This window comes from Megascapheus bottae, chromosome 8 (assembly GCF_031878675.1).
Source record: "Megascapheus bottae isolate mThoBot1 chromosome 8, mThoBot2.hap1, whole genome shotgun sequence".
NCBI classification, from domain to species: Eukaryota; Metazoa; Chordata; class Mammalia; order Rodentia; family Geomyidae; genus Megascapheus; species Megascapheus bottae.
The window spans coordinates 70836743-70862517 of NC_143516.1; the positions used below are offsets into that span (position 1 = coordinate 70836743).

Sequence of the window (25775 nt, forward strand, 5' to 3'; positions counted from 1 at the left end):
ATGAATGTAAAAGAGAAGAAACAGACATGTGGGAAAAGAAAATGAGGTAGAAAAGAGGATAGAAAACAGGTAATAATAGAGAGTAAATATGACAAAAGTACATTACATGCTTATATGGAAATTTCATAATGAAACTCCTTATTGATTTTAAAAAGATTAAAAGCACTTACTATATTAAAATCCAAAGCCCTCAGAGAAGTGAAGAATGCAAAAAATAACTTATATACTAGAAAGAAAATTAATTCAATAATTAATGTTTAATTTGATCATTCAGAATGGAAAATATTAAAGGTTTCTGACAAAAATTGAAGCTCATGCTATTTATCAGACCTTATTTTCCATGAACAAAATTATAGAAATCAATGTACAACTGTACTGAGAGGAAAATTTATATGAAAAGAAGTTTCAAGAACTGTATTCCCAGAGAAGTTGATCATAAAGAATATGAGAAACTCATAAAAGAGCTAGAGATGTGGTCAAGTAACAGACGACCTGCCTAGCAATTCCCAGGACCTGAGTTCAATCCAAATATACACTCCCTCTCCTCTCCCCCCCAAAAAAAGGAAGAAAAGAAAGAAGAAAGGAAAGCAATTAAAAAATTCTAATGATTTTCTTAGATTTGCAAAAGTTCAACAGAGAACTACCAATGTGTAGTTTTGAAAAAGGTCATTGACCAAAAGGTGAACCCTCATGTCTTAATATACTATGTTATTTCTCTTCTCCTTTTTTGCCCTTATGTTAATCTCATATTGTTACTGTATCTGACTTTGTTACCTGGTATATTATATATGCGTTTATTTGTTTATTTGGAAAGGGAAGGGGGAAACAAGAAGAAAAGGATATCAATGTGTGAGAAGTAATGAATCTACTACTTGACAAAAGTAACTGTAACCTCTCTATGCATTATCTTGACAATAAAAAACAAAACAAAAAGTGAAATCTAACAATTTTGGCAATAGGGCTACAGGATGGAAAAGTAAACATATAATGGAAAATATTAATGTAATGAAAAATGCCTAAACTCAGAGTTAAGAGAAACATGGGCATGAAGGAAAGAAGAAGCAGAGACAGAAACCAAAATAATTTCCTTATTTTGTATGGTAAGAGGCAAAATCTAGTTTTCTTTTCTAATTCTGATCATTAGTACAAATTAAATCACAATTCTGTCTTTAATAATAAGAACCAAAAGACGGTTTTCTCAATTCCAGGCATGGAGGAACATTATAAACCATCCACACTAGTATTAGGGTTTATAAGTTGATACAAGTTGTTACTAATAATTATTGTCAACAAACTGAAAGCTTCCTAACTGAAGGCAACAAAAATTTAGATCCAGTTTAAAAAACATTTAACTACATGATACCTATGAGAGAGAATCTAAAATGAGATGAGATAGATAATTAAAAAATAAAAGAATGAGAAAATATACATTAGAAATCCACATAAGAAAAGAGAATATGTTCTTTCAGAAGAGGCAAAACAATATTTACAGTGACCAGTAGAATCATTATATGATTATATATTTGTGTGTAATTACATGATTTCAAGATGAAAACGTGATGACATTCAAACTTAAAAGTTGAATATGAGATTATTTCCTATTATACAAAACAAAGATATTAGAAATATTAGAAATAGAAATAGAAAGAAATATTGTCATGGCGACCTTTACTAAACATCTATTGGCCCTTCATACAATATACAATTAATATGTATAATTAGTGAGTTTCAATGTATACATACCTGACTTGTCTGTTACATGTCTGTTACACATATTTTATTTTCAGAATTCATAATTCTTTTTAAAAAAATCCTAGCAAACACTCTCACAATAAAAATAACCTAAAGTTCTCAAATCAGAACTTCATTTGACAACCCCAATCTAATCTATATTGTTTCAGTTTAAATAAAAATCCCCAGGGCCAGGAGCATGGCCTATTGGTACAGTACTTGCCTAGCATGCACCATGATTCAGGTTTGATTCCTTGGCACCACATGAGAAAAAAACGGAAGTGGTGCTGTGACTCAAGTGGTAGAGCTCTAGCTTTGAGAAAGCCAAAAGACAGTGCTAAGGCCCTGAGTTCAAGTCAGAAGTGGGGAAAAAAAAGATATGCATAGTGTATTTACCCAATTGTCCAGAAACAAGGACAGACTAATCCACTAGCACAACAATGTTCACTGCAGCACTATTTACCATAGCAAAGATATGGAACCAACCCAGATGTCCCTCAGTTGAGGAGTGGATCAACAAGATGTGGTATTTATACACAATGGAATTCTATGCTGCTGTCAGAAAGAACAACATTGCCCCATTTGTTAGGAAATGGAAAGACTTAGAAAAAATCATATTAAGTGAAGTAAGCCAGACTTAAAGGAACTTAGGCTCAATGGTTTCCCTCATTTGTCATAATCAGTAGAAACCTTGGTCTCTCCTAGCAGAGATTGGCAATAGAACAAAACCTAGATACATAAGGCCATATAGTATGACGCTAAATGAAAGGACCTCTAGGATATAGAAACAAAAGCCATATAATGAGTGATTGTTGTCCTTAATGTACTATGTTATCTCTCATCTCTTTTGCTGTCCCTTGGTTATCTCATATTGTTACAGTATCTTACTTTGTTACCTGATATATTGGATATATTTGTATTTGGTTATTTGAAATTGGATAGGGAAGGGGGGAAAACAAGATGAGGGGTGGGGGGGGGAGGGAAATGGGGACCAAGACATGAGAAAGGGTATCAATGTATGTGAATTAATGCACCTTCCATCTGGTGAATATAATGTAACCCTTCTGTTAATTACAATAAAAATATATTAAAAAATAATAAAAAAAGATCTGCATAGTGTATAGAAGGAAGTAAAAAATCGCCTGGACTACCATATCTCTGTGCAGAATATGCTGCAGTGAAAGGAGCAAGAGCACAGGATAAACTGGCTAGAGGAGCGTGTGGTATAGCAGGAAAAGGAGACAATTGCCAAGTGTATCACAGATCTAAAGATGCTGGCGAAGAAGGCTCAAGCACAGCCAGTTATGTAAATGAACCTCCCATCAGAGATCAGAAACAGTTGCTGAATTGAAATTTATGTGCAAAAGTCTTTCTGTATTACCATCTATTGAAATCAGTTTACTTCTCTTAAAAAGGAAAAGTTCAAATTTCATTTAGTAAACTAAATCTATTGTCCAGTTTCTCATTCTTAACTGTCTTTTGAGTTACAGTATCACTTTTAAAATAAGCAGTTAGCTTTAATTAAAATGTGTTATTAATTTAGGATTATTACCAAGTTACAGTTTAATTTTGTAACTAATTTTGCCATCTTCCAATAAAGTGACATCATCTTCCAGGTTTAACAAACAAACAAACAAAAGATCCCAAATACTTTTCATATTACTAGTGCCTTTCTAAATAGCAATTGAAGAGAATAAAATAAAAAGTAAAATTGTGTATAGACTTTAAAATTATGAAAATAAGACTATTACTGTATGTCCAAAGCAAACATATAGCCTGAAATTTATTTTGGTTTTAACTGAAAAGATTTTTAAATGAATTAAACTCCATTTCAAGAAGCTAGAACAATGATGAAATATAAACAAGAGGAAGAAAATATGAAAAATAAATATAAAATCTTATTTCAAAAAGAAAATGATGAAAATAAGACCATTACTGTATGTCCAAAGCAAACACATAGCCTGAATTTTTTTATTTTAACTGAAAAGATTTTAAAATAAATTAAACTTGATTTCAAGAAGCTATAACAATGATGAAATATAAACAAGAGGAAGAAAATATGAAAAATAAATATAAAAATTTTATTTTGAAAAGAAAAACAATCAAAATGACAAATACAACATTGAACTCCCACAGAAAAAGAAAAATCCACATGATTATAACCAAATCTAATTAAGAAAAATGATCAGTTAAAGCTAGAAATAAGAAAGAACATATGATTTTAAAAGGTTCTAATGACGAATTTAATTGTCACTTAAGTACAATATTTAAAATAATATTAAATACCTTTAGCTGAAATGTTTCATAATAAGGATTCAGAGAAAATGAAGAAATAAGTTAACAGTCATATTTTGTAAAAAGTTTATTATCTACTGAAGAGCTGAAACTGAGAATATTTCCAAGTTGTCTTTTCAAGACAAAGAAACAAAACTGCTTTCAATAATGACTTTCAGTGTTCAGAAAAGAATAATTGATAGCCTGAATATTATTCTTGTCCATAGATAAACAAGAGGAAAGATATTCAGTGTGGTTCTTGAAGTTACGATGATCATCATAGCAAATGTGGACATTGAGGAAAATATTAAGATATGTAACTCAAGTATCTTAAAGCAGAATCTTCCCTGTACACTTAAGAAGTACCCTAGGAATTCAAGTACATAAATTCTAATGGATATTAGAATAGGCTACAAAGCTGATGAATATTTCAGCAAGAAAATAACGATAGAATTCAATAAGCATTGTTGAGCTTCAAAATTTCCTTAGTAAGCTCAGAATAAAGGATTTCATCAACATAATAAAGACTATTTCTTTCTTGGGCCAACATCATATTTTATAATAGAAGCATCATAACCAACTCAAGAATATCAATAAAAATAATAAAAAAAAACCAAGCCAAGAATATTTTAATATTCATTATCATTTTAAACTGTTCAGAAAGTGGTCATAAAACACATACACACAAAAATCACAAGATATATTTGCTAATTTTTAAAAATTACTCAAATAGGCAAATTATTTTCAGTACCATTTATTCACTGAAGTAACAGAAAAATAACATTTAAAACTTCACTGAATCAAATAGCATTACTGAAGAAATTGATCAAATGCAAGTCAAGTATTATATTATTATATTGCTTAAAATATAGTAAAAATAATAGAATATTTTATTCATAAAACAACCAAAATATCACTACATATTAATGTATATGTATATAGGATTAGTCATGCAAAGGCCCGTAGGAGGTGAATATGATGGAAGATACAAAAAAGCTGTGAGAAAAACAAAAGCTTTCCTGGAAAGAATGCAACTGCTGCTAAATTGGGAGAAAATTTGAAAATAATGTTTGTAAGAGAGGGGTAATAAATTATATTGGACTGGGAGCATAGCCTAGTGGTAGAGTGTTTGCCTAGCTTGCACGAAGCCCTGGGTTCGATTCCTCTGTACCACAAACACAGAAAAAGCCAGAATGGTGCTGTGGCTCAAGAAGTTGAATGCTAGCCTTGAGAAAGCCCAAGGACAGTGCTCAAGCCCTGAGCCCAAGCCCAGGACTAGCAAAACAAACAAACAAACAAAAAGATTATATTTTCAAAACAAATTAAAAGTGTATCAGAAGGATGAACCAAAGAAATATTTGATTTTAATAAGGAATGTTTGCCTCCATGCAATATGACAATAGATATACCAAGGGCATAGAACATATTGAACATTTAGTACATTCTAAAATGCAAAAATCAAAATAAAAATGCTTAGACAATGAAATAATAAATGAATCAAGACATGAGATGATTATTAATTCTCAGATGGAAATAAAATGATTTGTACTAGAAAACAAAATAAGCTGCAGAATGATTTAGAATTTTAAAGTTAAAAACAAAAACCACACACACATGAACCTAGAAAAGAAATTTATCTCAGGATGTGAAAATTCTTTCCAACTATAAAGCTTTAAAAGAAAGACCCTCCTCGCCCAAATAGAATACATTTTTTTATTTGAAAAGGAATATCAAGAACTGAAGTGAAATTTCTACCTCCCCAGAAAAAATTAATTTGATCGATTGATTGACTGATCGCAAGTCCTCTTGTTCTAGCTTGGTTGCTCAGCCTCATGAGAAACACCTCCACTTCCAGCTTTTTACTGGTTTACTGATAAGACTCAAGAACTTTACTACCCTGGTAAAGCTTTGAACTGGGATTCTCATATTTTATTAGAACAATGTAAGTCACCAGCATCCAGCTTTAAATATAAGTTTTAAATGAAAATGAAAATGACATAGATTGACGACAAAAAAGTACTCTTCAAGTAATCAACTCCAGGTAAATCTTAAAACCTACATAGAAAAATTTATCAAGAGTTATACATTGAGGAAAAAGAAAGGAAAGACAAAGAAAGAAAGGAAGGGAAGGAAGGAAGAAGGGATGAGGTGAAGGGGGAAGAAAGAAAAGGAGGGAGGGAGAAGGAGAAGACAGATAAAGAAAAAAAACAGGAAAATTAAACAGGAGTGTTGAAATTCTTTCGTTTTGTTTTGTTTTGAAAACTCTAGTTTTCACTTGTCTATGCCCAGCATTGTTGAATGTGAGAAACTGGGACACGGTTTCTGGAAAATAAGTTTGGAAGTCTGTATCATTAACTACTGTCATTCAGTTTAACAAATTTACTTCTAGCTAATTCTCTTTAGGAAACTAATTAGGGCATGATTGAGGCAGGGTCATTCAGTGCTGCATTATCGACATATTTAGTTGAATTCAGTTTCCTGGGATGTCATACAATGCCAACTTCAGTAGCAAGGTGTATTTGCTAATAGTAAAAGTAGCAAACTTTGAATATGATCTAATAAATTACTATGGATCTAGGCACTTAGTGGCTCAGGTCTCTAATCCTAGCTACTGTGGAGGCTGAAATATGAGGCCACTCTAGGCAGGAAAGTTCCAGTGATTCTTATTTCCACTTAAAAAATGGAAAGCAGGAAGTAGAGCTATGGCTCAATTGGCAGAACACCAGGCTTGAGTGAAAAAACTAAGCAAGAGCCAAAGATCTCAATATTGGCACCATTAATTAATGTCTAGATTTCTTTAATATCACTATAATATCACAAGGTGCTTTATATTAGGAAAGGAGAAGAACCATATCAAATGTCCTAGGAGGAAATTTCCATAAGCAGGAAATTTCTATGCACCAGACCCTTTCTTGAAGTGCATATTCACTGGCTTGAGACTATTGTACATTTATGTATGTGTTTTTTTGTTTTTGTTTTTATTTTTTTTGTCAGTTGTGGGCTTGACTCTGGGCCCGGACGCTGTACCTGAGTTCTTCAGCTCAGCGCCACAGCCACAGCACCCCTCACAAACTCAGAGTGCCTGGGCTGGATTTGAACTGTGATCCTCAGATCTCAGCCTCCTGAGTAGCTAGGGCCACCACACCCAGTTATTTATGTATGCTTTAAAGGAGAACTATTGCCATGTGACAATGACTCACATCTATAATCCTAGCTACTCAGGAGATGGAGATTTGAGGATCCTGGTTTGAAGCCTGCCTAGGCAAGAAAGTCCACGAGAGGCTTATCTCAATTAATCACTAAAAAGTTGTAAGCGAAACTGTGGTTCAAATGGTAGAGTGCTACCATTGAGCAAGGAAAGAAACCTAAAAGACAATGTCCAGGCCCTGAATTTAAGCCCCTTTATAGAGGAAAGGAAGGAAGAATGGGAGGGAGGGAAGGAGGGAAAGAAGGAAGGAAGGAAGGAAGGAAGGAAGGAAGGAAGGAAGGAAGGAAGGAAGGAAGGAAGGAAGGAAGGAAGGAAGAAAGGAAGGGAGGGGGGAAAAAAAGCAGAACCATTTGAAGAATTGATTATGGTACGGTCTCTGTTTACATATGGAAAAAGGTTGATGGGGTGGGAAAATTGTTCCCAAAACAGGTTGAAACCAGAACTTAGAGCTAGACATATCTAGCCATGTAGTGTAAGGAAGAAAAGGAGGGAGGGTGACCCATAGTAGAAATGGTAGTCTCTCTGGGTACATTTTTTTTCCTTTCCTCTTATTTTTCTTTTCTTTTTTTTTTTTTTTCAGTTGGCTGTGGGGCTTGAACTCTGGACCTGGACGCTATGAGCTCTTCAACTCAAGGCTACCACTCTACCCCTTGAGCCATAGCACCACTTCCGGTTTTCTAGTGATTAATTGGAGGTAAGTCTTCCAGTCTTTAGTGCCCAGGCTGGCTTTGAACCTCAATGCTCAGATCTCAGCCTCCTGAGTAGCTAAGATTACAGGAGTGAGCCACCACACCCGTGGTTTGTTTTTTGGTTTTCTTCTTTCTTTCTTTCTTTCTTTCTTTCTTTCTTTCTTTCTTTCTTTCTTTCTTTCTTTTCTTTCTTTCTTTCTTTCTTTCCTTCTCTCTCTCCCTTCCTTCCTTTCTTTCTTTCTTTCTTTCTTTCTTTCTTTCTTTCTTTCTTTCTTTCTTTCTTTTCTTCTTTCTTTGTTTCTTTGTTTCTTTCTTTCTTTCATTCTTTCTTTCTTTCTTTGTTGATAGTACTTGGGTTTAAACTCTAGGCCCTAGGCTTGCTAGAAAGAGCCTTTACCACTGAGCCATGCCTTTAGCTTGATTTTTTTTTGATATTCTGGGACTTGAAGTCAGAGCCTGGGCACTGTCCCTGGGCTTCTTTTGCTCAAGACTAGCTCTCCACCACCACTAGAGCCACAGCACCACTTTTGGTATTTTTTCTGTTTATGTGGTATTGAGGAATCAAACCCAGGGCTTCATGCATGCTAGCCAAGCACTCTACCACTAAGCCACATTCCGAGTCCCCCCATATTTTTCTGTTTTTATAATTTTCTGAGTTTTGCAAATTTTAAAGAGTGAATAATCCTTAGTTGTATGATTAAAGGGAAATTACTAATGCAAAATGTTGTGAAATTATACAGAAATAAAGGACACGTACAAAACAATCCTGCAATCTTTCTTATTCTAATCCATATGCCAAGAATTTGCTTTATTTAATCAATTCCATCACATGTTAAAATGAAAGTCTCTGGCAGACAAAATAACCTGGTCTTTATCTGACCAGCCTAAAGTGATTCTGTGGCTCTTTTAGTATTGAACACTTAATTAAAAATAAATAAATATGTACATTTATAATAATATATCTATGACATGATTTTATAATGTGTAATATGTATGAATATGCACATGTGTATACACACATACACATGTATAATCATAACATTTATTTCATTCTTTGAGGGAAAGAGATATAAACAAAAAAGGTCATAGGTTACCTAATGGTATTTCAGTGCCCTTTGGAGATGGGGGAAAATGATACCAAAAACTTTGTCTAAATTCTTGTAGTAACCAATAAAAATATTATTAAATAATATGGAAACATCTTACAGAGCTGTGGAAAAGCCCTGTCCAAGTTCCTGCTGTTTTCCTACTCCTGGAATCTCACCCCACAACTATCTTGTTAACAATTCAGTATACTAAAGGACATGCAACATTGCAACAAATGCATTTTGTGTTTTCATTTGTTTCTTCGGAAACTACCAGACATTTTCTTTTTTCTTTTTGTTATACTGGGGCTTGAACTCATGGCCTGGGCACTGTCCCATCACTTCTTCATTCAAGACTGGCTTTCTACCACTTGAGTGGTAGAGAGAAAGGCTTTGAAGAGAAAGAAAAATCTTGATTCACCTATCTATAGCCTCCTGTGGAGCTGGGATTAAACGTATCTGCCACCATGCTCAGTTTATTATTTTTATTGTAGCACATTTATTGGAAACCATTCAGAAAATATAGAAAGGCTTGTATATGACCTTTATTCTATTGCACAATTAACATTCAGGCGCTGATCTTTCTAGTTTTTATTATGTTCTTAAAAATACATGTATTAGGGCCGGGAGTTTGGCCTACTGGTTAAAGTGTTTGCCTAGCATGCACGAAGACCCGGGTTCGATTCCTCGGTACCACATACATAGAAAAAAGCCGGAAGTGGTGCTGAGGCTCAAGTGGTAGAGCTCTAGCCTTGAGAAAGTCCAAGGACAGTGCTCAGGCCCTGAGCTCAAGCCCAGGACTGGCAAAAAAAAAAAATAAATGTATTACACTACATCTTAGGTAAATTGCAATTTAGACACAAGTCTGTATGACTTAAACATATTTGCTGAATGATATACTAAGATAAAAATTTATCCTACTAGAGATATTTAGATTTTTCAAACTATTTTTCATTTTTTATTTCTGCCAGTCCAGGCACTTGAACTCAGGGCCTGAGTTCGCTCGTTCGTTCTTTCTTTCTTTCTTCCTTTCTTTTTATTTTTTTTTTACCAGTCCTGGAGCACTGTCCTTGAACTTTCTTAAGGCTGGTGCTCTACCACTTGAACCACAGTACCACTTCCAACTTTTTCTGTGTATGTGGCACTGAGGAATCGAACTCATGGCTTTGTGCATGCTAGGTAAGCTAGGCCACATTCCCAGCCCCCTGAGCTGTTTTCTCTCAAGATTAGCACTCTACCACTAAGCCACAGTTCCAGTTTGGGCTTTTTTGGTAATTTACTGGAGATAAGAGTTTCATGGACTTACCTGCCTGGGCTGGCTTCAAACTGCAATCATCAGATCTCATCCTCATGTGTAGCTAGACTTACAGGTATGAGCCACCAATGTCTGACTATCAAACTATTTTTAAAGCAGTAAAGCACAGGATATTATTGATCTATCATGCTATGTTTCCTCAGTAATCTCCATGTGCTGAAATTCACGTTTCTGTTTCTCTAACCTATAAGCGTTAGATTACCAAGATAAAGGAATTTAAGCACAACTACGTCTTGATTATCTGTTTATTTGCTAGAAATCAAAAGCCAAGGGTCAGGAGTTTGGCCTAGTGGCAGAGTGCACCTAGCATGCATGAAGACCCAGGTTCGATTGCTTGGTTCCATGTACATAGAACAACAACAACAACAGCAACAACAAAAAGCTGGAAGTGGTGCTGTGGCTCAAGTGATATAGCGCTAGCCTTGAGGAAAGCCCAAGGACTGTGCTCAGACCCAGAGTTCAAGCCCCAGGACTGGCAACAAACAAACAAAAAACTTTTTTAGCCAGATGCGTGGCCCATGCCTGTAATCTTAGCTACTCAGGAGGTTGAGATCTGCTGATCTTGGTTCAGACAGCCAGGGCACTAAAGACCATGAGACTCACTAGAAAAGGGATCAAGGGGTAGAGTGGTAGCCTTGAGCCAAAGAACTCAGGAATAGCCTCCTGGCCCAGAGTTCAAGCCCCATGACCCACCAAAAAAAAAAAATCCAAGACACTCTCTCTCTCTCTCTCTCTCTCTCTCTCTCTCTCTCTCTCTATATATATATATATATATATATATATATGCACTGTATGTACATATATACATATATGTATGCATTTTTTCCAATAAGCTAAGTTCCCAACTATGATTTTCTGTTTCATTCTATTATCTATCATGTAGAGATAGGTGCCTAAAGTCTGACAATTTTTCAAGAATTTTAGAAGAAGAAAGAGAAGATTTCACATTTTCAATTTCCTCTTATTTTCTTATATGTCACATGAACACAATTAAACAAAACAAAAGATAACAAAAAAACCCTCCACAGATCTTTAGGCAAGATCATTCATGGGTTCAGAAGATTTCACTGAAAATTGATCCTTGACCCTTATAAATCATGTATCCCCTCTCACCTCACATACAAGAAATCTTTTTGCATTCTTTTCTGCTTTGTAGACCCTGTCTTTCAAGATCATTTGGGTTGTCTGCCTCTGCCTGGCTCCTCTGTTTTCTCCCCAGAGCTATTTACACACTGGGTTTCTTGCCTGCCTTCCAAGACAATGGAGACACACAAGACAGCAGAAGAGGCAAGGATTTGTTATTATAGGTTTTTTTCCTTCAGAAAATCCTCCCAATCAGCAAGTCTATACCTTCAGTCCAAAAGACAAACTCAAGAAAGGACTAGATAATTCTAATTTTATAGTATTAGCCAGTATTCAAAGTATATATCAATACGGGGAGTGGGTGGTGGGTGGGGGGAGGGTAATGGGTACCAAGACATGTGAAAGGGTATCAATGTATGTGAATTAATGCACCTTCTATCTGGCAAATATTATGTAACCCTTTTATTAACTACAATAAAAATATATTTTAAAAAAAGTATATATCAAAGTAGTCAGACAAACACAGGAACCAGTAGACACAGATCTACTGGTTAGATCTGGTTAGATCTACTGTTAGAATGAGGCCACCGATCAAATCTTATTAACTGGTGAATTATCTCTTGATCAGTGAATCACCTTTCCATTACCTACAAAATGGGCAAAGAACCTTAGCAGCCCACATATGGTTTGCAAAGCATATTTGAACAGCTACTTCCATCCTTAATTTATTGTAACATCCATTACTATCCTTCATTTCTAAAGTCCCAGAGAAATTAATGGCCTGGTTATATTTCTGTTCAATTAGCAGGGTCAGACATGTCTCTGAATCAAAATAGTAAGCCTAAAGCCCTTTCATTCTTTCAAAATTTACATATATATAAGTACATATACACATATAATGCATACATGGATATGAGCTGAGAGGGAGTGGCTCACTCCTGTTATCGTGACTATTTAGAAGAATGAGATCACAATTTGAAGCCAGGCTGAGCAGGAAAATCTATAAGAATGTTATCTCCAATTAACACCAAAAAACAGGAAGTGGAGCTGTGGCTCAAGTGTTAAGAGCATCAGCTTTGAACAAAGAACTAGGGAAGGCACCCAGTTCTGAGTTCAAGTCCCTATACCAGCATACACACACACACACACACACACACACACACACACACACACACACAATTATATATCTGTATGTATGAATGAAAGCTTCCCTCCTCCCCCATTATTGTATTTATTTTCAGACAACTTTAGGAAGATGTTATTTTACATGAGGAATGCTTTGGATAGAGTTCAGAATATTACAACAGATATTGGCCACCAAATGGCAGTAAATCAGGAAATAAAATTTAACAGATTAGAACTAAACAGTACACTCTCATGGAGTTTTGTGTAGTTGTCTTCTATTTCTGTAATCTTATTAATTTTTTAAATCTCTCCCATCCGCTGTGAGTGATCCTAACACTTATTCTCTAATCCACACATTCGCCCCCTCTCCTAATCACATATCTTTTTCTTTGGGTAGCTGCAATACAGCCTCTAAGCCTAACAGATTCAATTCCCATCCATCTGTGGTGTGCTGATTCCAATAGAACCCCCTAGAACATTTCACAGTGGCCCAATAGTGTCCTTCCTGGCAGAGAACATTAGCAATGAATTCCATCTGAGAAGTTGCAGACTCAAAAGCTCAGAAAATGATAATTCCTCAAATCTTTGACATTCCAGAATTCTAATTTCTTTTGTAACTTCGACAGAGTCTTATCATCATTTTCATTCATTTCTCAAGCTATGAAACTCACAATGAAATATATTTTCTACTTGGTTTTTCCTGTGTGCTGAGTCAGTTATAAATGATACAATTACTTCATCAAAAAACAAACAGGCATTTAGCAAACACTCTCCCCATACCCAGTCTGTCCTAGAATCTGGGGACCCAAGGGCACAGTTGTTCTCAGGCACATGCGCGTACACATGCATGCATGTGAGCACGCGCGCGCACACACACACACACACATGCACACCCCTCCCCCTACACACTGCTTTATTAAGATTTGCTTATGAAGTGTATAAAATAACTTCACTGTATATGTTATGCATTATATTTCATTTCTTTAAAACCACCTTTTATGTTGCTAATGTTCCTGTTCAGTGCACAGTGACCCTAAATCTCATTTTGTCATACTCTAAAAACTTTCAGTTGTGATTTCCTAACATATGTTTGTCCTACATTAATTCTTTGTTTCTTTGATTTGTGCTAGTACTGGGACTAAGCTAGGGCTTGGGTGCTGTCCCTTAGCTTTTGCCCACAAGGATAGTGCTCTACCACTTGAACCACATATCCATTTCCAGCTTTTCTGGTGGGTAGTTGGAGGTAAGTGTCTCGCGGACTTTCTTGGCTGGACTGGCTCTGAACTGTGACTATCAGATTTCAGCTTCCTGAGTAGCTAGGATTACAGGCATGAGCCACTGGTGTCTTTCTTATCCTACATTAATAAGTTTGTGCTAAATTCATAAATGAATGTTAAATTCATAAATTCATGCTAACTGCATAATTTTATGCAATGTTGACAGCTTTCATCAAAGCAGGTCAAAGAAGTATACATTTATTATAAATCAAATAAGTATACATTTCTTCTTGCACTCAGTTACAAAAACTCCCAAAATTCTAAGGGAGAATTTTAATCATATTTGTTCCTAGTTTCTTCTAGTTGTAGATAAATAAAACAACACTGGTTGTTTTAAAATAATGTCATTTAATAATAAAATTACAAATATGTGTCTATATTTTACTTGTAGTTTAATATGTTTGACAGTCAGATAGCTAAAATGAGATGCGATTCTTTTACTTTAGCTATTCCTTAACACCTTTGTAACTATTCTAGTCATCATATTTTACTATTTTTAGCTCTGCTGGTTGTAGTTTAGAAATATACTCTTTATATTTCTATTTGGGTGTTTTTGTGGCGGGGAGAGGCGAGTACTTGAACTCTGGGCCTTGTCTCTGTCAGTTAGCTTTATTGCTTGAGGTTGGTGCCATACTACTTGAGCTACATCTCTGCTCTGGCTTTTTTTTTTTTTTGCCAGTCCTGGGGTTTGAACTCAGAGCCTGACTACTATCCTAGGCTTTCTCAAGCACTGGAGCCACAGCACCACTTCTGTGGTACCAAGGAATCAAACCCAGGTCTTCACGCATGCTAGGCAGGCACTGTTACCACTAGACCACTCCTGGCCCCACTCTGGCTTTTTGCTAGTTAATTGGAGATAAGAGTCTTGTGGATTTTACTTCTTTGGCTGGCTTCAAATAGTGATCCTCAGATCTCAGCCTCGAGTACTTAGGATTACAGGTTGAGCCACCAGTATTCAGCTATTTCTATTTCTTGTCCCCAAATTTTAATCTTTATTGACCTTCTTTCTGGTACAACAAAGATTTTCAACTCTACTCATCTCTACATTTTATTCTCTTCCTTTCCATCTTCTGCCAATTAGCTGTACCTATGTTTTCACTTCCTTGGGGTTAATGAATTGATAAATATCTTTATTTTAATATTCAAATCATGTTGAGTGTTTATTGTTTGGTGATATTGAAATTTGAACTCAGGGCTTCTCCTTGCTCACCAATCCTGGGCATGTTGATTTGCTTTTCTGAAGAGAGGATGCATTCACCTTTGTGTTAAGTAATCCAATTTAACTGTATGCTTGATGCAAATGACCTATAACTTCTAGTTTGCTAAAATATGGATGACAAAATTAAAGATGATAGTGGGAATTTCTATTATAGTTCATGTCTCATTGTCATTATAAATGAACTGCGTTTAGCTCACTAAACTCAGGACTTATCTGTAGTTCAAAATGGTATTCATGCATGTTTACCACACTTTGTTTCATAAAGTAATTTGAATAGCATAAATAAGTCAAGCAAATAATATACATGAATTATAATAAACCAAGACATGATAATGTTTATTAAATGGATGCACTGATATGCACTTATATTCTCAGATATATATCAGATTAAAGCAGAAGAATTACTTGTGCCTAGGGTATTGAAACCAGACTGGACAACACAAAGAGACTGTATAGCTGTATACATTTTTTTTTTTTGCCAGTCCTGGGCTTGAGCTCAGGGCACTGTGCTTGGACTTTCTCAAGGCTAGAGCTCTACCACTTGAGCCTCAGCACCACTTCTGGCTTTTTTCTATGTATGTGGTACCGAGGAATCGAACCCGGGTCTTCATGCATGCTAGGCAAGCACTTAAACCACTAGGCCAAACTCCCGGCCCCTACATTTTTTTTTAAAGGAAGAAATTACAGTGAATCAGGCCATGATATTATGATACATAGATTTATTTACTTCTGAGCTTCAAATAGCTGAAGAATGAGACATAAACAGTAAAGAAAATTTCAAGGAAAACACACTTTGTAATATTTAATTCTGAAAGAAGCTTTCCTGAGGGACTGTGATCCAAGGTAAAACAGGGAAGGTAATAAAGTATACCCATCATCTGTGTTTTTTTAAATTTTTTTCATATGCATATAAAATATTTTTGCCAGGAATACAACACAATGAGAAAATTGTAGAGTCAGATTCAGAACTTTAGAAATATATTCTTTGTGGGCAGGGAATTTGGCCTAGTGGTTAAAGTGCTTGCCTAGCATGCACAAAGACCTGGGTTCGATTCCTTGGTACCACATACATAGAAAAAAGCCAGAAGTGGTGCTGAGGCTCAAGTGGTAGAGCTCTAGCCTTGAGAAAGTCCAAGGACAGTGCTCAAGCCCTGAGCCCAAGCCCAGGACTGACAAAAAAAAAAAAAGAAATATATTCTTTGTGAAAGTAGTATTAAAAAAAAAAACTTTCCAGGATCGGGGTTTGGCTCAGAGGAAGAGCCCTTGCCTGGCAAGTGCAAGGCCCTGAGTTCGGTCCCCAGCACTGGAAGAAAAAAAAAAAAAACTTTCTAAGCTAGGTACCAGTATCTAGCTACTCTGGAAGCTGAAATTGGAGGGATCACAGTTCAAAGCCAGGCAAGGCAGAAAAGTCTATGAAATTCTTCTCCAATGAATTTATTTAGTGCCTAAGCCCTAAGTTTAAGCCCCAGGACTAGAGAAAAAAAAATGACATAGTTCACAGAAGTAAGTTTCCCTTATCCGTGTCAGAAATAGAAAAATGGAGCTAATTATTTTCCTATTCTCTATAGAGGTATTATTTCATTATCCCTAACAATATCATTTGCAGGTAAATGAATTAGATATAGGGAATTAAAGCAAAGTCAGTCACAGAAATCCAGAAGTATTTCAACTAACAAAGTCCATGAAAAATAAACCTAGTTATTTGAAATACTCATTGATGAAGCTATCATAGTATGATAGTCTTTTATTTTATTTTATTGTTGGGCTATAGTTACAGTCATCAGATGGTGGGTACATTACTTCTTGAACATCGCTCCCATGTTTTTCTCCCGCTTCCTCTCTGCCCACCCCTCCCACTCATCTTGTTTTCTCCTTACTTTCCCATTTTCAAACACATGAATAAATGTATATATAGTATACCAGGTACCAAAGTCAGATACAGTAACAACATATGATAAACCTTAAAGGGAAAAGAAGAAAAAAGAAATAGCTTCACATCTGAACACATTAAGAACAAGAACCATACTGGGCACAGTGGCTGTAATCCTAGATACTCAGGAGGCTGAGATCTGAGGATCGAGATTTAAAGCCACCCTGGATACTTAAGTTGGTGAGACTCTTATGTCCAACTAACCACTAGAAAACAAGAAATGGGTGGGAAGTGGGGCTGTGACTCAAGGGATAGGGCGATAGTCTTGAGCTGAAGAGCTCAGGGACATCGCCCAGGCACAAAGTTCAAGCCCCAGGACCCCCCCCCCCAAAAAAAAAGAACAACAATCACAAAGACAGACCTTTTTAAACATAAAGTCTTATTAGCATGGATGTCTTGGGATAAAGTAAACAAATTGCATTATGACACTTAGAATATATAGCCAGAAATACAACATTTAGGCTAGGTGTGGTGGGTCATGCCTGTAATCCTAGCTACTCAGGAAGCTGAGATCTGAGGATCAAGGTTCAAAGCCAGCCCAGGCACAAAAGGACCTGAAACTCTTATCTCCAATTAACCTGTAGAAAAAAATGAGAAGTGGGGCTGGCTCAAGGGTAGGGTAGTAGCCTTGAGTTGAAGAGCTCAGCAACAACGCCCAGACCCAGAGGAATGGGAGTAGCCTTAATCTAAAGAGCTCAAGGACAGACCTCAGACTGAGTTCAAGCCTCACGACCCACACACACACACAAAAAAAGTAAACAAACTCCAAAAATGCTTATAAAATTAGACCCAAGCATTAGTAATTTCCATGTAAAACTATGTAAACTAGCAGACGTAAGATATGGTGAAATTTTATGAATAGACTATTAAATTGAGCATTGTGATTCATCTTGTCTTGAGAAATATGTTACAATAGGAAGCATCTTCCCTAAATAGGCTTCTCTCCTAATATACATTTCATTAAAGAAGGAAGAAGGGGAAGAGAGGAGGAGGGGAAAGAATAGGAGGAGGAGGAGGAGGAGGAGGAGGCAAGAAAGGAGGAAGAAAGCAAAGGGAAGGAAAGAAGAAAAGGAAGGGAAGGAAAGGGGAGGAAGGGAAGGAAGGAGGGAGGCAGGTGAACCGAACTCTGGAAGTACTGCTCTGTTTTTCCCCTTTTCTTTACAGGAGTCTCCCCATGTTTTTCAGATCGTCCTTAAAAGCATGGGCTCAAGAGCTCCTCCTTCCTTAACTTCTTACAACAAACTCCAGTAGCAGAAACTCCAATTACTTAGAAGTACTTAGTACTTCTTCATTTTTGAATTACTTTGCCCTGGAATTTCAGGCAGACATTTCCACCACACCTGTTTTGAAAGAAACTGATAGGGTAAAAAAGAAATCAGGCTAAAAAATAATAAAACCTTGCAGTCAAATGAAATATTACGAGGCTGCAAGTGGACAAGTATTCTGACAGAAAAGCAGAGAATAAGGGGGCTGCTTTCACTTGGCACAGTATCTTACTCAATACAAAGTGCTCGACAAATGCTATTTTGGTTGGGTCACACTCAATGAGGCAGGCAGAGCCCACAATATTGTCCTCTAATTATAGTTTATCATTAAGACCCTTTCCAAAGTAAATCCAGCATTTGTATTTTTTGACAACTCCTGGTCTTAAGCATCATGCTAATATTGGAAGGCATGGTATGTTTAAGCCTTGAAACCTCATAACTGTGTTTTGTTTTTTGTTTGGTTGGGTTTTTTGGTACTGGGTATTGAATGTAGAGCCTCTGAGTGTTCTACACTCTCTCCACAACCCCACCTGCTTTGTTACTTCTATTATTTATTGGTCTTGGGTTTACATATTACCTCCTGTGTAGTATGGATTACCATACCAGATGTGGTAATTCCTCTCTCTCTCTTTCTCATTTTGGATTATTGTATAGATCATAGTTTAAAAAAATAGTCATCAAAGCAATTTATGCAAAAGGAACATGTCCCAGGTACAAAAATTTTAAAGGCAAAATTGATTACCAGAAGAAATAAATTGAGCATGCCCAATATTTGAAGTGTACAAATACTGCAATTTTATTTTCAAAATAAATAAATATGTGCACCAAATACCTTTCAACTATGGTGAATCTGCTTTGAGGGAAAAATCTCAAAAGTTCATTAACTTTATATGAACAATGTAATAAACTTATAACTGCAGGGTGCCTATTTATTGCAAGGTACTCGGATCAAAAGCCAGACATTTTGATTTTTAGCCTCTGCTTTACTGGAGTCTTTTACAGACAGATGGAGCTAGCTTACATATATATCATCTATGTCTGCATTTTATTCAGGTATTTGATTTCCATTGAAGATAGGTCATGTGACTTTATTGTAGAAATACGGTCACAATATGATTTCCATGTGGAAACCCTTCCTTTCTTCCTTCCTCTCCTTCCTTCTTCCTTTCCTTTCTTTTTTTTCTGTTTCCTCCCTCCCTGCCCCTCTCCCTCCCTCCCTCCCTCCCTCCCTCTCTCCCTCCCCTGCCTTCCTGCCTTCCTTGCCTTTCTTTCCTTTCACCAGTACTGGTCCTTGAACTCTGAGGGTCTGGATGCTGTCCCTGACCTTTTTGTTTTGTTTTGTTCAAGTCTAGCCACAGCCCCACTTCAGGTGTGTTTCTGGTTTTGCTGGTTATTTGTCGATAAGTGTCTCACAGACTTTCCTTCCCAGGCTGGTTTAGAACTCGGACTCTCGGCTCTCAGCCTCCTGAACTGCTAGGTTTACAGGTGTGAGCTGCCAGAACCATTTACAGACGGAGGGACACACGTCCGTGCCAATGACAGTAGGACTTTACCTACTGCAGACACCCGGTGCTCCGGCAAATTCCTTAACAGAATCCTCAAGAGTCCTTGCGTGAGTCGTTGAAAGTTGTTGATGTTTTTAAAGGGAAAACCTTAACTCAGTGCTGCAACGTGTGCAGCTTTCTCCGGCAAAGGCGTTTGCAGGACAGCACTAGTGTCCGGAGTGCCCGATTATCTCATTTGGGCGCCGGACCTCCGCTGGAGACTGGCTTGGCCGCACAGCCCGGACTCCTCCGGGTACGGGCGCCGGGATCTGGGCCCGCCTCTGCGCTCTGAGCCGTTCCTTCCCAGCGGATCAGGGCGGGTGTGTTGCCGGAGTAGCATGCCATTGGCCGCACGCTCGGGCTTCCCGACACCTGATTGGGTGGTTCTGCCCCCTGAAGGCCGAGATCATTGGAGGGCGCTGGAGCCAGGGGGCGGAGCTAGCTCCCCCGGATTCTTGACCGGGCGCGCTTGTCCGCGGAGCCGGGCACGGGGCGCGAGACTGGCGGGGCGCGGGCCGCGGGCGGGCGGGCGAGCGAGCGAGGGAGGACGGCGAGGGGAGCGGCTCCGCTCCGTCGCAGAGTCGGCGAAGGCGTGCAGGGACCGGCCCTCTAGCCGGGTCTTTGGGAGCATTTCCTTGCTTTTCCTCGGCGAAACCTCATCTGTCACCGGCTCCCTCTCGTCCCCCACTTCAGGCTGGGCCGGGCCCGGCCGGCGGCGGCGACGCGGGACTCGGGCGCGCCGAGCTTCAGCTGTCAGGAGAGCGGCGGGGCGGCTGGACACAAAGGACGCGGTGGGCGGCGGCGGCGGCGAGGAGGGGCGGCAATTTGTGGAGCGCCAGGCCGCGCCGGTTCCGACCAGCGCCGCGGGGTCTGGGTGCGAGGCCGCGGAGACAATGCGCCCGCCCGGCTGGGTGTCCCTGCGGGCGCCGAGACCGGACCGTCCTCGGTTCCCAGGCGCCAACTTGCAGGCGTCTCCGCTGGCCCCCGCCCTCCGTTCCCTTCCTTCCCGGGAAGCGGCGCCCCCTCGCCCGCGGCGGCCAGCGCAGGAAGTCGGTGGACGGCCGAGGAGCCCGGCAACTTGCGAGCCGGGAAAAGTTTGCTGCGCCTCCGCGGCGCGGCCCGCCCCTCGCGTCCGCGGTGGGCGCGGGTGGCTTTCCGGGCTCCCGGTCCGCTCGGCCGGGTGCCGTCGGCGGGGCGATCTCGGGCGAGGCCGGCGTGTACCGGAGGGATCCGGCGGCCCGGCCGCTGCGGTGAGTCGGCTGTGGGACGGGGGACGGCGCCGGGGTGGACAGAAGGCGTCGGGGAGCCGCTCCTACTTTTTGGAGCGGGCGCGCGGGCCGGACGGGGGAGGGGGCAGTGAAAGTGCGGGGACCCGGGAGCCGCGGACGTGCCGGGGACTCGCGGACCGTCGCCGTGGGAACCCGGCAGGGGCGCGGCGGCCGCGGCCTGGGGGAGGGGGAGAGGTCAGAAGGTCGCCGAGCTGCCCCGCCTGCTGTGCTCCGCTTGACCTTGGAGCCATGATTTCACCACTTCGGGCCGAGCCCCTGTCGGGTGGGCCAGGCGACAGCGTCCCCGCCGCCTCCAGTTTTAGAAACGTTTCTGTCTCGGATTGAGATTTCTCCCCCGCCCTTGCTTGGGCCTCCACGGAGTGCGGGAGTTAGGAAGCGCTAGGCCGTGTTTACATGCCTCCCACTTCACCTTTCGGTCTACTTCGAACTAACTTTTAAGCCGTGTTGTTAAAGCGAGCTTCGGGGAAAAATTAAAATTAATTCTTGCTTATTTTACGATTCTTAACACGGTTCTACTGTGCTGTAACGTTTGGATTCCTTGGGCCAGGCTGGGGATAGATTGCCAGGCCTGAGGGGCGGCCGAATGGCAGGGACCCCAAAATAGCTCTTCTGCACTGAGTTTAGGGGGAGAATCAGGCAATTACAGTGCAAAAAACAAAACAAAACAAAAAAAACCCGGAAGAAATAGGACAGGTGTTTGTGTTTGTGCTTTGGATTTCTGTATCGCTTTTTTGTGCTGAAAACTTTTCTCTTAGGGAGGGGGAAGCGTGAGATGGGTGAAGAGTTCTCTTCTGACAAAGAAGGAAAAGAAAACGTCAATTGTTACCAAAGTCAATCTTAAAGTCACGTAGAACAGTAACAATGCAAGTACATCTTGATCTAATTTTAATGAAGGATTGAAAATAGCTACTGTGTTGCGTATCACTGGCGCGAAGACAGTTCACTTACATAATCGTCTTTGTTGGGATGTGTTATTGGCATGTATAATTCTGATAATGAATGTTAAAAGGTTTGGTGTGGTGTGGTTAATGAAACGTTCTGTCATTGCACACTGTTTTGCAAAATAGTAAAGTATTAACTTTTTGTTATGATGATGCCCATGAGAAATGAAATCCAATATTTTAGCCTTTTTCCTGACCACATTTCTCTTAAATTTTGCATATAAACATTGTTAATAGTGTGTACAGAAGTAGTTATGTATTCTTCATTTGATGAAATTCTACAGTTATCTCACCATTCAGGAGAGATGTGTAGTGTTCTCTCCTCTCGGAGTTTGTAACAACAGAAGTTGATTAAGAAATAATGGAAGTTTGTGTAAATATGGATATGTAGCAAATGCTCATTGACAAAAAACCCAGTATTCAGATAAAAAATAAAGATCCATTTTGCATAGCTCTAACTGTTATTGCTAAGCTTTAGTGGAAAGGAAAAAGGCAGCAGAGACAGAACTTGCAGAATAAGACATCTTAATTCTGGTATCTTAACCTGAAAGTTTATAGCTTAAAATAGAGTTCTACATTTTAGAAGGACAGAAAGAGTGTGTGTGTGTTGGGGGGGGGGATTTCTAGGAGAGCAATTAACAATGTTGATTTAACATAGTGCATCTCATGACCTAGTTTTGTTTAAAGAACATTAGTCTTTGAAAAGGTAGTTTCTTGAATAATCAGGAGCTGTTTGCATTATGATTGAATGGCTAATTAAATGTCCTCATTATAGCCATAATATTTCACCTGAGTGATGTCTGCTTTTAAGCTCATTTTTAAATATGAAAGAAACCTTTCAATTTTATGAAGGGGGAAAAAGTGCCTTTTGAAATTAATTCAATATTCAGTAAGAAAAATTATCTAATCTTCCACTGAATGTAAATTAAGTACCAAAATAGCATCTTGAAAGGTCTCTAGAAAATACTGCAAGTAGAGGAGGAGACCCATTGTGGACTACAGTGAGCCTGTGTCAAAGTCTGTTTGGTAATACATGAAAAGTAGTATGCTATTTGTGATCCTGAAAACTTCAGGAAAGCCTAGTAGTCATATTTAAAAGTTAGCACTCATCCTAGAACTCAACTTTATAGCATTGTTTTCTCACTCGGATTTACCACCTGGGCCACCTTGTAAGAAGTTGGAGCAGTGTATTTTTAAGGCGTGGCCCTTTAACCACTATCAGAATCACTTATGGTACTTGCAAAAGGTCAGACTTCTGGACATTGTCCACACTTACAAAATGTATCCATACAAAAATGAATAGATTTAGGAGGAAACCTAAATCCATACATATTCTTAGTTTCATCCTGAAGTAGAAGTAATCACACTAAATTTCAGTAATTTTTATTAGTATTGACAAGTGTTGGCTTTCCAAAAACCCCAAAGAAGTTCCTCAAATCCATAATACCAGGCCTGTTGGTCTCTCAACTTAGTCTGTGGCCAAGCATCCTCTTAAGAACTGCTTCTGCACAGACTCAGAGGAGGCTTCGTTAGGGAACAAGGCCCAAGAATCAAGAGTTCATAGGCCTTTCCTACTAATGAGATATTAATTGCTATTCTCCCCAGCCTGTTGGTGATTAGTGGCACTGACAGTTCCAGTCTCTCTTCAGCCAGGGAGAGGGATATCAAGCAAAAAATGGATACTAGACCTAAGAGAAAAAAAAATGCTGAATAGAGATCTGCCACTTAGTAATCTTCAATATTTACTGGAAGATTTTAGGGCAAAAAACTAGGCATTTGACTATCACCCGTGTATGGCTTTCCCCTTGTCTTCTACTTTTACTGTGGAGACTTTAATCTACTGCTAGGTACTAGGTGCTCAAGCCTATAATCCTAGCTAGCCAAGAAGCTGAAATCTGAGCATCATAGTTTAAAACCAGCCAGGCAGGAAAGTTCATGAGACTCTTATCTCCAATTACCACCAAAAAACTAGAAGTAGAGCTGTGGCTCAAATGGCGGAATGGCAGCCTTGACAAAAAAGCTAAAAGAGGGCACCCAGACTCAGCACAAGCGCCATTGCTGCCACAAAAACAGACAAGAAATTTCATTTACAGATTCATGTAAGGTATCATAAATCTTCGTGTCCCTAATTCCAACACATAAGTAAAAAAATCTTTTTTGGTTGTAATATATAGAGGGGTCACAGTTACATTCACCAGACAAAAGGTACATCACTTCTCACACATTGACACCCCCTCTCATGTTTTTGTTCCTGTTTCTCTCCCCCTACCCCCTCCCAATCATCTTGTTTTCCTCCTTCCCTTTCCTATTTCAAATAAACAAATATGTAAGTAAGGATTTTTATAATTAGTTTCTTACGGGGAAAAATGTAGGAGAGAGTAGCAATATGCTAAAGAGTATATACTAGATTTTGTTCTAATCTTAGTTTTGAGATTTTTCTACCTTCATGCCTTGAGATACATGCTTTCCTGACACATGTAGGTTTCAGTTTCCTTACTAGGAGATGTTTTGAAAATTGTGTGAGAGTGTAACTTAAAATACCATCAGTTAATGACTGACAACACAACTATACACAGTACATACATAGCTTTATATGTCTAGTAACTTTCAAATTTCAAATTTCTTCTTTAGGCCTGGAGAATTGCTGTAGAAGAAAGAAAAGACACTGGAGGAGATAACTAGCTTTCGCCACAATGGAAGAAGGTCACCTTACTAAACAGTAATTGCTGAGCAGAAGGAAAGGGCTAGAAAGATGATAGAGACTAAAGTACGAGGTAATAACTTAGATTTCATGATGTAGCTTCCTGGCTCAGATGCTACCTTCCTCCATTTTGTACCACCTTATTTGGCACGTAATTATATACTTTCTGGGTTCACTTTGAGAAACACTGATTATGTGGTCTGCCTCAAAAGTTTTAACCCTGGTTTTGGATTTTGCTATCACTGATTCTTACCTTTCCAGGGAGCTAAAGATGGTAGCAGTTTCTTCCCTTGGGATCAAGCTTTGACAGTTATTGTGGAGGGGAGATTTCTATGATGGGAATGAATCAAAAACTCAATTCTCAATTTGTTTTTCTAGAGAAAGATTTACCACCAAAACATAGATAGTGTTGTGGAGAGGTTTTTGTCCCCCAGACTTTTTTTTTAATATATTTTTTTATGAAACAATTTATTAACATTAATTTTTACATCATATTTCAAATGACATGTTTAACAAACGAGTAATCAAGAAAGGAATCTCTGTATACAGTCACTGGCACTTAGTTTTTAGAACATAATCAAAATTAGGCTAAGGGTTTGTATATCATAGATACATATTAATCTGTATAATAAAACATTGTCTACAGAGTCATAGGTTTTTATGTCTATGTAGTTGTATTTATATTTCCATTACAATGTCCATAGCATAGCATTGGGTATGCAAATATTGAGTCCTCGCTCTTGTACTGTTTGGATTTAATAGCCACATATTAAGGATACCATGCGCCTTTTGTTCCTTTGATCTTGCCTTGTCTCATTCAACATGATTCGCTCTAGATTCATCCACTTTTGTCCCCCAGACTTTTTAACACTGCCTTTATTTTCCTGGGTTATTTATACTTGTCAAAGTATTTTCTCTCCCATCAATTGATTTGGTCCTTCTAATAGCTCAGTAAATATTATCAGTATAGATTCCTGTCAAATACTTCAAATCTTTCTCTGTTCAAGTCATTTATGGAGAGTATAACTACAGAAATCCTAGATACCTTACATTGCCCCTAAATTCTTCATAATATTTGCCATGATGTATGTGACAATAG

The 25775-nt window shown here is 38.6% G+C and overlaps 1 protein-coding gene across 1 annotated transcript in view; it reads left to right on the plus strand.

The window, feature by feature from the left end:
* LOC150060133 (uncharacterized) overlaps positions 1-25491 on the plus strand; it is a 40734-nt gene extending 15243 nt beyond the window's left edge. Inside the window, exons 3-5 of the mRNA XM_090337786.1 lie at positions 19881-20177; positions 20227-20995; positions 24607-25491. Coding sequence (XP_090193912.1) covers positions 19881-20177; positions 20227-20995; positions 24607-24625 — 1085 coding nt within the window. The 3' untranslated portion in view covers positions 24626-25491. The remainder of the gene's footprint in view (positions 1-19880; positions 20178-20226; positions 20996-24606) is intronic.
* The last annotated feature ends 284 nt before the right edge of the window (positions 25492-25775 follow it).